General features: G+C 47.0%; 1 protein-coding gene across 1 annotated transcript in view; it reads left to right on the top strand.

The window, feature by feature from the left end:
* The first annotated feature begins 10,008 nt into the window (after positions 1 to 10,008).
* KIAA1755 (KIAA1755 ortholog) overlaps positions 10,009 to 15,452 on the top strand; it is a 38,752-nt gene continuing 33,308 nt past the window's right edge. The window contains exon 1 of the mRNA XM_081557146.1: positions 10,009 to 10,376. Coding sequence (XP_081413272.1) covers positions 10,374 to 10,376 — 3 coding nt within the window. The 5' untranslated portion in view covers positions 10,009 to 10,373. The remainder of the gene's footprint in view (positions 10,377 to 15,452) is intronic.

The following is a 15,452-nucleotide window of genomic DNA, read 5'->3' as shown; positions in this document are numbered from 1 at the left end:
CCAACTAAACTCATAGCCGCGATCTTTCTTCTGTGGTATATTTTTAGTTTTCATTTCCCATAGTGAGAACCCAGGTTCCCAAGTCATCAATATATTTATTCATTTCTTCAATCAGACAACATAAATAGTAATAGTAGTTTCAGAATTACAGCAGCAATACCTTTACCAAGTATGGTTAGTTAAAGTTCAAGACTTCTTTGTGGTTCTCTTTATTCTTAGAATATATCCTGTTAAGAGGCTAGGAGTCAGAGTCCTGTGGCCAAACTTACTTAAATTAATTGTTTTCTTTGCATGGTTATATTATAAACTTGACATGCAATTAAGCTCATTTTTCCCCCTTTCTTTTCAAGTTTATGATTTAGGTTTTCATCTTTTAATTTATTTTATTTTTGAAAATGTAAAATATTTACATGGTTAAAAAGTCAAAACTGTATAAAAATATACTCAGAGAAATCTTACTCCCATCTTTTTCTTCTCTACTGCATTACCACCAGTTTCTTATGAGAAACTGTTTTTAATAAGTTTCTGATTTATCCTTCCTCAGTTTCTTTCGCATAATCAAATAAATAAGTATATGTAGGAATAAATACTTAAAATTTTTTCTTACATGGAAGGTAGCATACTATACACAATCTATACACACATACTATACACTATGCACTTTGTTTCACAGCGTATGTTTTAAATCACCCCACACAGGTTCATCGAGTTCTTCCTCCTAGCCTTTATGGCAGCATAACAATCATTGCGTGTCTGTGCGTGTGTGCCCTGTTGCGTCTAACTCTTTGCGACCCCGTGGACTGTAGCCCATCAGGATCCTCTGTCCATGGAAGTTTCTAGGCAAGAATACTGAAACGGGTTGCCTTTTTCTACTCTAGGGCATCTTCCTGAACCCAGATTTAACCCTGGGTTCTTATGCATTGGCAGGTGGATTCATTACCACTGTGCCCCCTGGGAGACCCCAAACATTCATTATATAGAAACAAAGTTCATTTTGTTATTACAAATAACAATGAATAATCTTGTATGGAGGTTTTTAAATATTTGTGTAATTATGTCTTTACAATAAACCCTAGAAGAATCCTGAGTCAGAGGGTACAGCCTATGTCATTCTTCTAGATATTGCTGAGTTCCCACCAATGATGTGGAAGAGTGCCTGTGGGCCCCAAGGCTATCAACATGTGTCCTCAAGCTTTTGAACTTTTGTCTAATTGATGGATGAGAAATGGCACTTCAGGGCAGTCTGATTTGCATTAAAACCTAGTCCCATTGGTATATACATTTCCCCAGAAATGCTGGGCCATTTCAAACAACCTCGGTAGACTGGATTTCAGGGTAGTCCTAACCGCATCTTTGGTTGGTGGCTGTGGGTCCCATCACGCCCAGGGGCCAGTGGAATCTCCACAGAGAATCACAACTCCTCACCCCCCATCTCTGGTTCCCGAAGGCCACTGGACCCTCCTCCCCTCAGCCCCACACTGGGCAAGGCAGTAACTGCTTCCTCCACACAAAGAAGACTCTGAGTGAGGAGGATGACTTGGCCTCTGAGAAATGCTGAAGTCTTGACCTCCTCCACAGCTCAGAGGGCCAGCTGGGGCTGAGGAATGATGAAGCCAGGACCTCAGGGTGCAAAGGACTGGGCTGGGACTGCTCTTTGAGGATGCTGGATTGGAGACACAGGGCACCTAATCTCCCTAGAATGATTGACACAGCCTCTTACCTCTTAGACCTAAGGCTCTTCCACTCCGTCCTCTCCTACCTGACTGCCTGTGGACATGCCTAAAACTTAGAGGTGACCATGTACGTGCTAAGTCTCTTCAGTCGTGTCTGACTCTTTGCGACTCTATGGACTGTAGCCCGCCAGGCTCCTCTGTCCATGGAATTCTCCAGGCAAAATACAGGAGTAGATTACCATGCCCTCCTCCAGGGGATCTTCCCGAGCCAGGGATCAAACCCAGGTCTCCTGCGTTGGCAGGTGGGTTCTTGTTCTTTACCACTAATGTAAACTGGGAAGCCCAGAGGTGACCATGGTACCCCTGTATTACAAGCTTTTTTGGTTTTCTAGTTCAGATCTGATCTCTACTCGCTTTCTGAATGAAATCTCCCTCTCTACCTATGGATGTCAAGGTGGAAGCTACAATGTCTTTTATGACCTAGTCTCAGAAGTCACACATATAACTTCCTCTACATTTGATTCTTACCAGGTGAGTCTAGATCCAGCACACACTGAAGGGGGCTCCACTTTGGGAAGGGAGGAGTGTTAAGAAATTTGTGGGTATGTTTTAGAATCACCATGCTATCCATCCACCTAGCCAATGAACATTAACTGAGCACCTGTTACACACCTGGCCTTGTGAGCAACTCACAGTCTAGAACCTTGAAAAGAGTGTCATCTGGATCATGAGTGCAAACTCAGTCATCCACAGGGTCCAGGAAATAGCAGGAAAAAGTGAACCAGATAGGAACTCCGGTGAGCTGGCTACCCTGTGCCTTGATGAAGGGAGAGGTTGCTGGCCAGCTTCAGAAGCTTATGTAAAGCATCCTTCTTTTTAGACATTGACAACAAATTCAGTTGTTGTTGTTGTTGTTGTTGTTGTTGTTTTTTAAGAAACCTTCTGTCTGTCTGGTTTGGTCCATATGCCGCTAGTTTGTAGCTACACTGAATTTCTCAGCGTTCTTTTCAAACATTCATTTATTCATTTCACAAACATCTGTATGCACGGGGCCCCTCTCACACATTAAAGAAATGACCTGCAATCAGCCCCTGCACACCCCATTTTCTTGGCCTGGAGTACCTTCTCATCTTTCCCCCTCCATTGAACTCCTATTCCTCCTTCACAACCCAGGTGCCAGTGTCCCTCCTCTGGGAAACCTCCTTGGACCCCACCTCTAGTGGGTGTTATTGGTTCTCTCCCATAGGCTCCTAGCATATTTTCATCCACAGCTCCATTAGAGCACTTTTCTGCTTCTTCTGCCAGAGAGTGAGCTCCTAAGGGTTGAGTGAAAAGACAGGTGCTGCTGAGCAGAAGGGGGAAGATCACCTGGGGCCACTGGGCAGGGCTCCTCAGAGGAGGTAGTCCTGGGGGGATGAACAGGACTTGCAGAAAGGGGATCCCCTGGTGAGGACAAGAGGATGAGCAAAACCAGAGAGGCAGGAAGGCGTGGGTCGTGCCTGAGGCTGGCAGAGGCCCAGCTCCTTTCTCCTTGGACCTCCCTGCAGCTGGCGGGCTCTTGGCTGCCTCCCCAGATGGTGAGGGGTGAGGTCTGCAGGCCCCGAGAAGCTCCAAGTAGCTGGGGAAGGGGAAACTGCTGGAACAAGAAACCTAACTCCTAGATGAGTCATCTGTGGAGTCAGTCCTACAATAACAAGACAGGGAGGGCTGGACTAGGAGGGAAAGAGAGGGGGGCAGGGGGCTAAGGGATGGACTGAGGGAAGCAGGAAGGTCCTTAGTGCCCCCGCCTTAGGGTCTCCAACCCCAGGTTCCCCTGGGGCCTTGGCTTCTGGTTTCCACTGCCCTTGGAGCTAGACTCCTCCAGCTCTCTGTAGCCTCCTTGCTGGTGGGTCTCCCTGCAATTCCTGACTTCTTCCCTCTGTATCCTCCATCCTGCAGCTAGCAGAATCTTGAAAAAAATCTGATCACATTACTCCCTCTGTAATTCCCTCCATGGCTTTTCATGGGTCTAAGGAGACAATTCCCATTCTCTGTGACCTGCAGAACCTTCCCCACCTTTCCCACTTCTGGTCGTGTCCCTGCCCCCTTCACTCTGTCTCTAATGTGCCTCCAATCCACTCTCCTGCCACAGGACTTTTGCATGTGCTGTTCCTGCTGACTGTAATGCTCTTCCCTGACTTCTTTCACTAGTTCATTCTTCCTCTCTGGTCAGATCTCAGCTTAAGCCTTCAGGGCAGCCCTCCCAGACCTAGAATCCACTGGGTTCCTTTGATATGGACTCTTGTTTCCCTTGAACAACTGTACCCGCACGTGTATGGTGCATTCATTACTAAGATATGATCTCTTACCACACTATGAGCTACACAAGGGCAGGGACTGTCTGTTGTGTTCACCCTGCCACCCCAGCACACACTGTCCCTGGAATAGAGCGGGTGATCAATCAGTGCATCTCAGAACCACCGTCCCCTGCAAGATATGACAAATGCACATGGGTGTTGCCCCACAGCAGTCAGAGGAGGGAGCCAAAGCAGAAATTATCGGATCCATTGCAGTTGAGAAAACCGAGGTTCAGAGAATTTAGACAAACCCTCATGACCCTGCAGGGAGGTAGCGGAAAGGCAGGAACTTGAACCCAGGGCCCTTACTCATATATCATGGGCTCCCCTACCATGAAGCAGGTTTTTGTTTTTTTTTTTAAATATTGATTGACTGATTGATTTGGCTGCTTCAGGTCTTAGTTGCGGTATGCAGGGTCTTTTGTTGTGGTGCACGGGTTCTCTAGTTGTGGCTCGCAGGCTTAGTTGCTCTGTGGCATGTGGATCTTAGCTCCCTGACCGGGGATCGAACCCGCATCCCCAGCATTGCAGGCGGATTCTTAACCACTGGACCACCAGGGAAGTCCCCATGAAGCAGTTTTAAGAGCAGACCTGGTAGTTGTCCTGGCTGGGCAGTGTGACATTGCGTGAGTCAACCCCTCTCTGGGTGGATCTCCCTGCTGTAAATTAGGACAATAAAACAAGGGAAGTTTTAAGTCTCAGGGCCACTGAGACATTTTGTTCTCATAGATTTCCTTCCTTGTCTCTGCCACCAGATTGTGGGCATCCTAGGAGAAGATGGGACAGTGTCTGGGGTACCTGTGTGTCCACAGGAGTCCTCCGCTCTGATCCTAAGACCTGGTATCAGAGAGCTCAGTTAAACATCGTATTTCCCCCCTGTAAGAAGAGAAGGTCATTGAGGGAGAAAATAATGTCTTTTTTCTTCCTAGTGTTTATGAAGTGGGCAATGATCATCATAGCTGTTGTTGACTTAACCTGTGTTTCCATCTCCCTCCTTCTGGTTTCTTTGAGAAGTTCTCCCCACTCCATGCAGTCCTGGTAGACCTGTCCTCATGTGTTCCCACGGAGGGGTGAGCATAGAATCTGTTCTGGCCAATCAGAATAGCCTTATTACTCTGGCCATAGTGATTGGTTCAGGAATAGACATGTGACCTAAGCAAGGCCAGTCAGGGTCTTCCTTAGAGTTAGTATATAGAGACAGGGGAAAAATGTTGTCATTGTACTAGGACTGCTGAGCTGAGACCATGTAACCCTGAAGTTCCTGGAGACCTTCTTCCCTGGCCACGGGAGAGAAACCACCTGAAGAATGATGACAGAGCTCTGGCACCAGTTTTCGCTTTTAAGACTCTAAAGTCCTTGTTTTCACTTAAGCCAGGTTGAGTTGAACTTCTGTCCTTTACGATCAAGAGTCTTTGATGGGTCAGGTCAATTTCATCCGGGAGAGGCCAGGGGTGATGTTCTGTGTGCCCTTCAGCCTCCCTGTTCGGAGTCACTCTTGGCCCCCAGCCCTCACAAGCATTTCTGTGCCACCCCCTACAGGCACCACCAGAGAAGAGGAGCAAACCACTCCTTTTCAACCCAGACTTTTACAGTTCAGTGCTGTGTTAGTTGCCGCCTCTGAGAAACAGAAACCAAAGACAGAGTTAGAAGTGCAAGAGATTCACTGAGGGTGATGCCCTTGAGGATAAAGGGAAGAGGAAGCTGGGAGAGACGAGGACTGTGCCGCAGGTCTGACAACTACAAAAGGAAAGGGGGAGGAAAGGAGGACTGGGTAGAAAGAATTTCAGCCTGGGGTACAGCACTGAGGAAGTCTCAACCAGCCCAGCGGGGAGCTCTGGCATGGAAACTGTTTAGAGAAGAGTCCCACATCAGGCAGAAGGGGTGAACTCTTGTGCACAGTGTGCTTAGCCAGGGGCTGCCCAGGAAGCATGTGGCCTTGGCCACGAGCGGTGTCCTGAGTCATCCAGGGCTCATGGAACTTCCTGCAACAGGCTCTCACTTGAAGGGAGATGTAAGGGGCACACTCCATGGCTGATACAATGCCTCAATACATACTCATTTTATTTTTAAAATAATTTTTAAATTTAATTTCTAATTAATTGATTATTAAAAAATTTCCTGGCTGTGCTGGGTCTTCATTGCTGCCCTTAGGCTTTCTCTAGTTGTGGCGAGTGGGGGCTACTCTTGGTTGCGGTGTGCAGGCTTCTCATTGTGGTGGCTTCTCTTGTTGTGGAGCAGGGGCTCTAGGGTGCATGGGATTCTTGTGACTTGCAGGCTCTAGAGCACGAGCTCAGTAGTTGTAGCGCACGAGCTTAGTTGCTCTGTGGCATGTGGAATCTTCCCAGACCAGGGATCGAACCCGTGTCCTCTGCATTGGCAGGTGGATTCTTATCCACCATACAGTAAGTTCTCTACTCATTTTAATAAAGATGTATAGGGGGCAAGATTCAAACCCAGGCCTTCTGCATCCAGAGTCTGTGTCTTCTCCAATGTCAATCTTCCTTATACATGAGGGACCACAGGTGGTAAATAAGCTTTGTCTCTAATGCCAGCTTATATTGATTGGAAGCAGTTACCTGGGATCTGTGTTGAAAAGGATTCTGAGGCTGCTTCTAGGTTCAGCAGGAAGTTCTATGATTGATTCACGATGTCTACGGTGGGTAGGAAGGGAGTGAATGTATGCACATGTGCCAAGTACTTCTGCTGGTAGTAGGAACAAATAAATATTTACTGAATAAATAAATTCTGAATCCCATGACTTTTAAAAAAATTATGCAACTTTATCTTTCCCCAAGTGAGACTGTTCCCTGATGAGATGTCCTGGCACCTGGCCCTGGGAATCTCAGAACCATAGATAGCTGCCATTTGCTGGAGACCTATTACATGCCAGGCACTGTGTGAAGTCCTTTCGATGCATTATCTCATTGGATTCTCACAAAAGTCTCATGAGGAGAAGATTATAACCTGTGCTTTGTGCTGTGGATACTGTGGTCTCAATCTGTGCAAGACTGCACAGCACATCAGGGCAGATCCCATTCGTACATCCCTTCCCGGTTTACTCTACTCCACTGTATGTAAGAACGGCGATGGATTTTGTTATTTCTCCAAATTTAGTGGAGCAATTGGAGCAAGATTCAGTTATTCATTTACCAAAAAGAGAGGAAATGAATACTTGAACAGTTCTTGGAAAATCTTCTGGAAAGTTCCTGGGAGATGAACCAAATCCAATGCAGCATTTAAGCTCATGTATTTAGAGGCTGATTTCACAACCATTGGTTCCCTAACATAAACAACACCATTTTAGTGTTGTATATTAATTCTGCCGTGTACCAGACACAGTGCAAAGCACCTTATGCTCATTAACTTATTTAATCCCCACCATAGCTCTGTGAGGAAGTAAATATTATTCTCTCTGGCTTAGAGAGGATAAAGCTGAGGCACAGAAAGGTGAACTTGCTTGAGGTCACACACAATATGAGGCCAAGGTTGTATGGGTATGTGTGTGTACATGTGGAATTGAACCATAAAGTAGAAAGTATTTTGAAAGAATATGGGATGGGAATAAAGTTGCCAAGGATGTCAACGGAGCCAAGCAATGAACTTTATAAAGAGCACACTTGTGGTTTATATGCCATTTCAGATCTCTTCCCACCCTTTGTATGCAACTTAATTTTCTTTTGGGTGACAAACTGATCTGAGATGTTCAGGGTTGGTGGGACCTTGGGCATGTGGCCCAATGAGAATCTCCCTTTTAAGTCTTTGAAACTGTCAAGGAGAGACACACAGCTTGGGATTCATTGTGGTAGCAAAAGGGAGGTAGTTTATACCATTATTTCTAGAGATGAACAGCCTTGTCCAATTTTGGCTTCCCACGTAGGGCAGTGGTAAAGAATCCACCTACCAATGCTGGAGATGCAAGAGACACAGGTTTGATCCCTGGGTCATGACGATCCCCTGCAGTAGGAAATGGCAACTTATTCCAGTATTCTTGCCTGGAAAATGCCATGGACAGAGGAGCCTGGTGGTCTACAGTCCATGGGGTCACAAAGAATTGGACACAGTTGAGCACATCCAGTTTTGGTTTCCACAGTTAACTCCTATCCAGCTTTGAGCATAACCTCTCGTTACCTCAGGGTTTTCTCACCTGTAAAATGAGGACAATAATGGAATTTACATCGTAATTCTTACACACTTTCCACCTGACACATGGAAAGCTCTACTTTGGTGTGTTTGTCTGTCTTGATGTAATTCCATTGGTCATCAAGAGTTCACAACTCATTCCTGCCAAGACCATCCCACTTACCTGGTATGTTTCAGAGGCTGGACCCTAGCCTTCTCACTGATTCTGTGAGCACCCCATACTCTACTAATCCTTCATTTTTTTTTTTTTTTTTGCCTAACTCACAGTCAGTCTCCGTTGCCTGCAAATCCCAAACACTAGATGTCATGTCAATTCTGTTTCCCTGCAAAGCTGGAACCTCCAACCCACGATCCCCTCAACTTCCAGCAGACTCCTGCCACCTGGCATCAACAAGTCTGTTCTCTCCAAACCTCGAGTCTGGAGTAATGATACCAAAACCATCCAGACCAGCTCCTGCAGGTTGGAGAGGGTTTGATTGCTGAATACATACCATCAAGAGATCCCCCAGGCTGGAGCTACTAGAAATAGGGGATTCTTAGCCCCGAATTAACAATGAACAAACAGGGGCCCAGGGATGTAAAGGAACTTGTATAAGTTATACAAGCAAGATGGGATGGCTCTTAGCTTGGATGGTGGTGGTGGTCTTGTTGCTCAGTTGTGTCTGACTCTTTGCCACCCCATGGACAGTATAGCCTGGCAAAGCTCCTCTGTCCATTGGATTCTCCAGGCAAGAATACTGGAGTGGGTTGCCATTCCCTTTTCCATTCAGCTTGGATACTTTCTGCAAAAAGACTGGTTGACCTGTGTGGGTTGGGAGATGGGCTGTGAATGATGCTTGGACTTTAAACTTAAACCCTTACTACTATACTTGTCCGTTTTTCAGTTCTTTACTTAGTCCCAACTTCTTTAAGCTTAATATTACCTCAGGGCCTTTGTACATGCTGTTCCTTTTGCCTGGAACTCTGATTCTCCCAATCCATCTCCATTCTTCACCTAAATACTTCCCCTCTTTTAGATCTAGGCTTCTCTTCTCGTTCCTAAACCACCAGCTCTAGGCTGATCCCCCTACTTGTCCAGCATTAACATTTGTCTGTTTCCTTTTTAGCAGTTTGCACACTCAGGTATTACTTTTTTCTGTTTTTTTGTCCATCTTTCCCACTAGATTGTCCATTACCTGAGGACAGGGTCTCTGTCTTGTTATGGCTCAGTGCATGGTACAATGTTGATAAAGAAGTGGATGAATCCCAGAGTCACCCAACCAGAATAACTAGCTATCAGCTAGTTTCCCAGTCTCCCTCCAAAACTGAAGCTTAGCTGGGAACAGTGGTTTGGCCACAGTCACATAGCCGGTCACTATTTGAGAGAAACAAGACTAGTACTCACACACAACCACCATTTCCTCCAAGCCTTGAGTTGGGTGGTCCTGGTGAAGCATGAGTGGGCTTCACAGGGGAAAGGCGTTGGGACATATGCTTATCTCTTGCCACCAAATCTAAGAAGCAGGTACTATCATCACCATTGTCAGCATTATCATCACTACCGCCATCAAGATGAGGAAACTGATTTATGAGAGTTTTGCCTTGCTGGAATCCCCCAACTGGTAAGTGAATGAGGAAGAGGTTCACTTCACCCAGCATCAGGATTGTGCCAGAGCCTCGTTCTGCCAGTCTGTACAATGGGCGCTTCCTGGGGTGGGCGGGGTGCAAGATGACTGAGGCAGGAGCTCGGCGGGAGGAGTGAGGAACAGGGCCAGATCAAATTCCCCTTGGCAGCCGAGGCCCGGGCCGGGAGGGGGGCGTCTGGTTCTCATCACAGACGGCGGCGGGCGGGGCGGGGGCAAGGCGCCGGCTCCGAGGGGCCGCCGTCGGCCGCCGGGTCCCACGCGGGGAGCAGCCCCCGCCCCGCCCGCCCCGCCCCTGCGGCCGCCCTCGGTGGTGGCCCGGCCCTCGCCGCCCGCGGCTCTCCCCTTCTGTCTCGGTCTCCAGTCTCAATCACCGTGCGTCTCTCCTGCACCTCCTCTGTCTCTCTGCCCGAATCCCGGCTCCCCTCGCAGATGAGGCCGGGTCGACGCCCCGGGGCCAGCCCGCTCCTCCCGCTCCAGGGCTAGGCGGAGGGTCTGAAGTTGCATCCGACAGACAGACCGACGCACCGACGCACGGACTGGACCCTCTGAGAGTCACCCGGGAGAGGAGCAGCAGTCGCCGCCGCTTGTACCCCGTCACCATGGTAACGCCTGCCAAGGCCTGGACCACCTTGCTCTGTCCCCTTTTGATGGGCACAGCCCTAGAGGGAGTGTCCAAGGCAGACTCCTTTTACATTGAGACCACCTTCAGTTCCTGGCCAGGGGTCTGTGCTTAAATGCCCTCACCAGCAGGGGTGGGGTGGAGGGTGCAGGAACCCATCGCTGATGATGGCTTCCTCCCTCCTCTCTGGGCCTGCCTCTGTCCTTGTGTGAAGTGGATGCATTAAGGTTGGATGTTTGGTAAACTCTATACTGCACCATCCCATTGCGCAGGTCAGAGCTGAAACCCAGCTCTGAACTTGGACAAACTTGGGGTAGTGTTACATTTCAGACCTGAGGCTGAGGGTCAGATATGTGCATTGTTGTCACAGTGTTTGGATGAGGAAAGGGTTCAAGTCCCCTCTCAGCCCAGTTGGGCACCAGAGGGCAAGGTGGGTTAGGGTACCGAGGGGAGAGGAGGGACTTGTTCACCCAGACTTGGAGTGGTGTTGCTGCTTTCGACTCAGAGAAGCAAAGTCAGGTCTGCTCATTGGTCCAAGAGGAAATGCACCCATGGGAATTGGGTGGGGAGGTAGGCCTAGGGGAGTGGGAGATAGAGCAGGGAGGGTTATACCTCCATGCCATGTCTTTCTGAGCTAGCACCTTGAGAAGGTTGGGGTGCTGTGTGTGTGTGTGTGTGTGTGTGTGTGTATGTGTATGTGTGCCAATATCTGGAAACAGAATGAAAGAAAAGCTTGTTTTCAAGGAATCTCAGCCCAGTTTCAGCCAGGAGCCCCGGGCCGGTTCACAAAAGTGGTGGGGATTTGGAAAAGGGCTCTGGGGACAGGCCATAACTTTAATCCCTGACTGTGATGGACTAGATTGAGTCTGTGTCAGTTGAATTTGTGCACATGCAGACTTCTATACAAATAGGTTCACACATACATACACAGAGCATCCAAACATTCTCATACCACTGAACACACATGCCCTCTCGAACTCGAGCTTTGTATGCCTGCTCCCCCAGATTGCTAGAATACGAGCATAATCACCTGCATATACACCACAGACATACTGTAAAACCAGACTCCTAAATCCACGCACCACAGGGCAGGTGTACACACACGTCGCTCTTGGAGCTGTTTGACAATAGTCATCATAAGTTAATGGATATTCACCTCTCACCACAGGCAAGGCTCTGAGCTGGGCAATTTACATACGGGAGATCATGTAACTCACACCTCTTCTAACAGTAAACCTGCTTTATCTCCACCCCACAGATGGAGACCCAAAGCTCTGGGAACTTAAGTGACTGCCCAAGGTCACTCTAACAGGAAGTGGCAATTAGGACAGCCTGAATTCTGAACCTGCTCTGGGTGGTCTTGGCCACCCCAGAGCCACTTTTTCTGGTTTCAGACTTAACGCAGTTATTCATTTTAGAATCCAGATGCCCTGCTGAGCCACAGACCCCCCAGATCAAGGCTCAGACACTGAGCAGCTCCTCTCAAAGGGTGAACAATTCTTTCCTGAATGGGAGTGAGGGATGGATTTTCCTCTTATCTCTGTCTTTAAATATTAAAGGTTGCCACTTGCCCATCTTTTCTGGAGTCAGAGTACTCCAGCCGCTCTGACTTTGGTTCCGAGTTTTCATGTTTCATGCTCTCTTCTGCCACAGGGCCTTTGCACATACTATTCCTGCTAGGTGGAACACCTTTCTCTAAATGAATTCCTATTCATCCTGTGAATCTCCACCCGATGTCACCTCCTCAGGAAAGTCTTTCCTGATTCCTCTGCCTTTCACTCTAGCATGCTATGTATCTCTACTTTGTGGCACCCATCACAGCTGTAACGTTTGTGGAGTGATTTGATTAATGGCTATTTAGTGTTCTGGGCAGCCCAAGGTCAGAGCATCTTATGATAGGGACTTAGGAATTATCTAGTCCCACATTTCTGAAATTTCCATATCATTATAATAATTTTTGCATAACTATTTACTGGATAAGATATAAAGAAATTATAAAATTTACTACTTATTGTTTACTTAATATTTTCTTTAAATCAACTACTTTGTAAGTTTAAAAATTTATTTAAATAGGAAATCTTATATCATGTCCATGAAAAATCAGTATTCATTGTCATTAATAGAAAGTAACTGTAAAAATAAATGCAATGAAAGTGAATATATATTAGAAAATTGTGGCTGGATCAAGTTGGATGTGGCTGATTCTAAGCCCAGGATTATTTTCTTTCTCTTAAAAGAAGTAGTAGCTAAGTGTCTAAGAGATGTTCCAGGCATATTGGCACTGAGCTTTCTCTTTGGTCTCATAAAGAGGACTGGGAGAGAATTAGAATAACTTTCTTACTGTGATTTCACATCAAGTTCATGTCCTCCCCAAATCATCCCGTGGGCCACCTGTGATCCCATCCCATGCTTTAAAAAAAGCTGGTTGAGTCCAATTCAATTCATTCAACATTGCGAAGTACCTATCTTTGCAATGGTAGGTGGTCCTCCAAAGCACCTACTGTGTGCCAGGCCCTGTGTAAGGATTAGGGCCTGGAGATGAGTCAGCCCTGGTCCCTGCCTGGGGGGCTTGCAGTCACTGGGGAAGGCAGACCACTCCCTGGGAATTCTGTGCTCAATGATGGGCAGTGGAATCCATCACTTTGCCTGGAAGCACACATATCATGAAAAAATGAAAGATATGGGTCGAGGGAGTTCTTTGGTGGTCCAGTGGTTAGGAATCAGGGTTTTCAGTGCCCTGGGTTCAATCGTTGGTCAAGGAACTAAGATTTCCACAAGCAGCCAAAAAAAAAAGATGCAGGTGAAGCAGGGCTCTGAAGGGTGGGGAAGAGCTCACCCAGTCTGGGGAGGAGCTCATGGGATTTCAGGATGTGCTTCCCAAAGTGGGGACCCTACAAAGGATCCTGGAAGGGGAGACTGCGATGCCACTTGAACATTTCTCATTTTACAGCTTTTCATCTTAATGAGTGTTAGGAAATGATTTAAACAGCAGGAACACATGATAATAAATACAAATAAATTCAAGTTGAGAATGAATTGACAGAAAGATGAATAGGAAGTATTGCGCTGGCCAAAATGTTTGGGAAAACCCAAACAAACTTTTTCGCCAACCCCATAAAAAATGGATATTAAAGAAACAATAAATTAGGTTAGGTGAACAGTAAGAAAAACTCATGAATGAGATACATGGGTCATTGGGAAGCCCTGAGCTAGGGTGTATTGTGTATTAGACATAGGAAGGGGATTCTGGGGAGATTAATGGGCCACTAATGTCAGACTGAGTTGCTCAGGCAATGGGGAGCCTCTCAAGATAGTTGAGCAGTGGAAGGTTACAGTTGGGTCTGTGTGTTAGAAAAACCACTGTGGCCAAAGGGGAGCCTAGCCAAGTGGCAGGGAGCCTGGGGAAGAGGCAGAACTGGTAGTTATGTGGGCAGGTTCATATGCTGGCTCTACCACTGACTTGGGCTCAGTTTCTTAATCTGTAAAATGGAAATAAATATACCCATCCCATAGAATTGTTGAGAAGATGAGATAAAAGAATATATGGAATTTTTTTTAGCATAAGACATGCCACAGAAGCCTTGCTCGGTAGGAAGAAGCTCTAGTTACAATCGTTATTAACCTTATGTAGTTTGGGTGGGAGATGAACCCCAGGGCAGAGGCAAAAGGGCCAGGAGGAGAAGGAACAAACCTAGAACTAAGGCCCAGAGAGGTGAACCAAATTGCTCAAGATCACACAGATGATACATAACAAAGCTAGACTCGAACATGGGTCTGCTGACTCCCACTTGCTTTTTAGTTCACTGCATCTGAGTTGTTTTTCCAGTTTCTGGAAGTTTTTTTTTTTTTTTTTTAATAAGGAGCCAATTCTCACTCATACTTCCACCCACACAAAACTAAAAAGGATTCAAAGCAGGAGAAGCTTTAGATGGATGTGAGCAATAACTTCCTGGCACCCAGAGCAACAGAACACTGGTTATATTTTCCTGGCTGGAGGAGTTCAAGGGGAGGGTCCCAGGTAGTTGAGCCTGGTGGTCGCAGCTTGATACCCACCAGGCTGCATCAGGCTCACAGATGTACTTGGTTTGGCCAAACTTTAAAATATTGGGAGGTTTTACTAAAATGTCAGTGGACCTGGCAATGCTGGGCAAAGGCAGCACTGGGCTGGAGCTGATGAAATGGGGCATGTGCCCCAGGAGACACAGCTCCCTACTTCTTCCCTGATTCTGAGGCCCACCATAAGGGGCCACTCGCCAAAGGGCTAGAGGGGTTATTTTCTCACACATAGACCAATTTCGTCTTCCATGTCAACTCTCAGGCCTCCGTAGGCATTTGCATCTGTGGCTGCTGGTTTAGAACTTCCTTGGACCTGAGTAGGAAGATGGATGAGACAGACCTTTGTAAACTTTCTCACTACCTGTGGGTTAACTGATCCCACTGGGGAACCATATCCCAGCTCCAATCCTTCCTGGACCTGATTATACCTTGAATTCTAGAAAGGCCCCACTTGGAATGGCCTTGGAGATAGATAAGACCAATGCCCTTATTTTACAGATGGGGAAACTGAGGCCAAGATGACTCAGTGAGCCAACGGTAAATCTCATCTTCCCTTGGCATTTCTGCCACAGAGGAGAGCAGGGGTTGAAGGTCGTAGCCCGAGGATACTGCTTACCTCAGCTTTCCTCCATCCTCTCCTTTTCCAAGCTTGGAGGTGTTGATACTATGTGATGCTAAAATCTGTGCCTGTTGGAGCAAATGGATAAAGCTGGACCTTTAAGAGTTCAGCCCACCTCTCAAAAGGCCCAGCTAACCACATCTGGTGAGACTATTTAAAAAGGGAACCAGACTTAAAAACACACACACAATCACACTTTTATATCCCCACCCCCTAATTATAAAATCTCTGCAGGCTGGTTACAGAGTGTTCGCAAAATCCAGCGACTGAGGAGGAAAATTAAAACTGCGACTTATAAGCTCCTGCCCCTCACAGCCCTCAGGGGTAACTACAGTTAACACTTTATTTCATGGCCTCTCAGCTTACGCACATTTTTACACAGTG

The sequence above is a fragment of the Giraffa tippelskirchi genome, chromosome 13 (genome assembly GCF_054371585.1).
Source record: "Giraffa tippelskirchi isolate mGirTip1 chromosome 13, T2T-mGirTip1v1.2.pri, whole genome shotgun sequence".
NCBI classification, from domain to species: Eukaryota; Metazoa; Chordata; class Mammalia; order Artiodactyla; family Giraffidae; genus Giraffa; species Giraffa tippelskirchi.
This window is presented reverse-complemented; position numbering and strand designations above follow the sequence as displayed.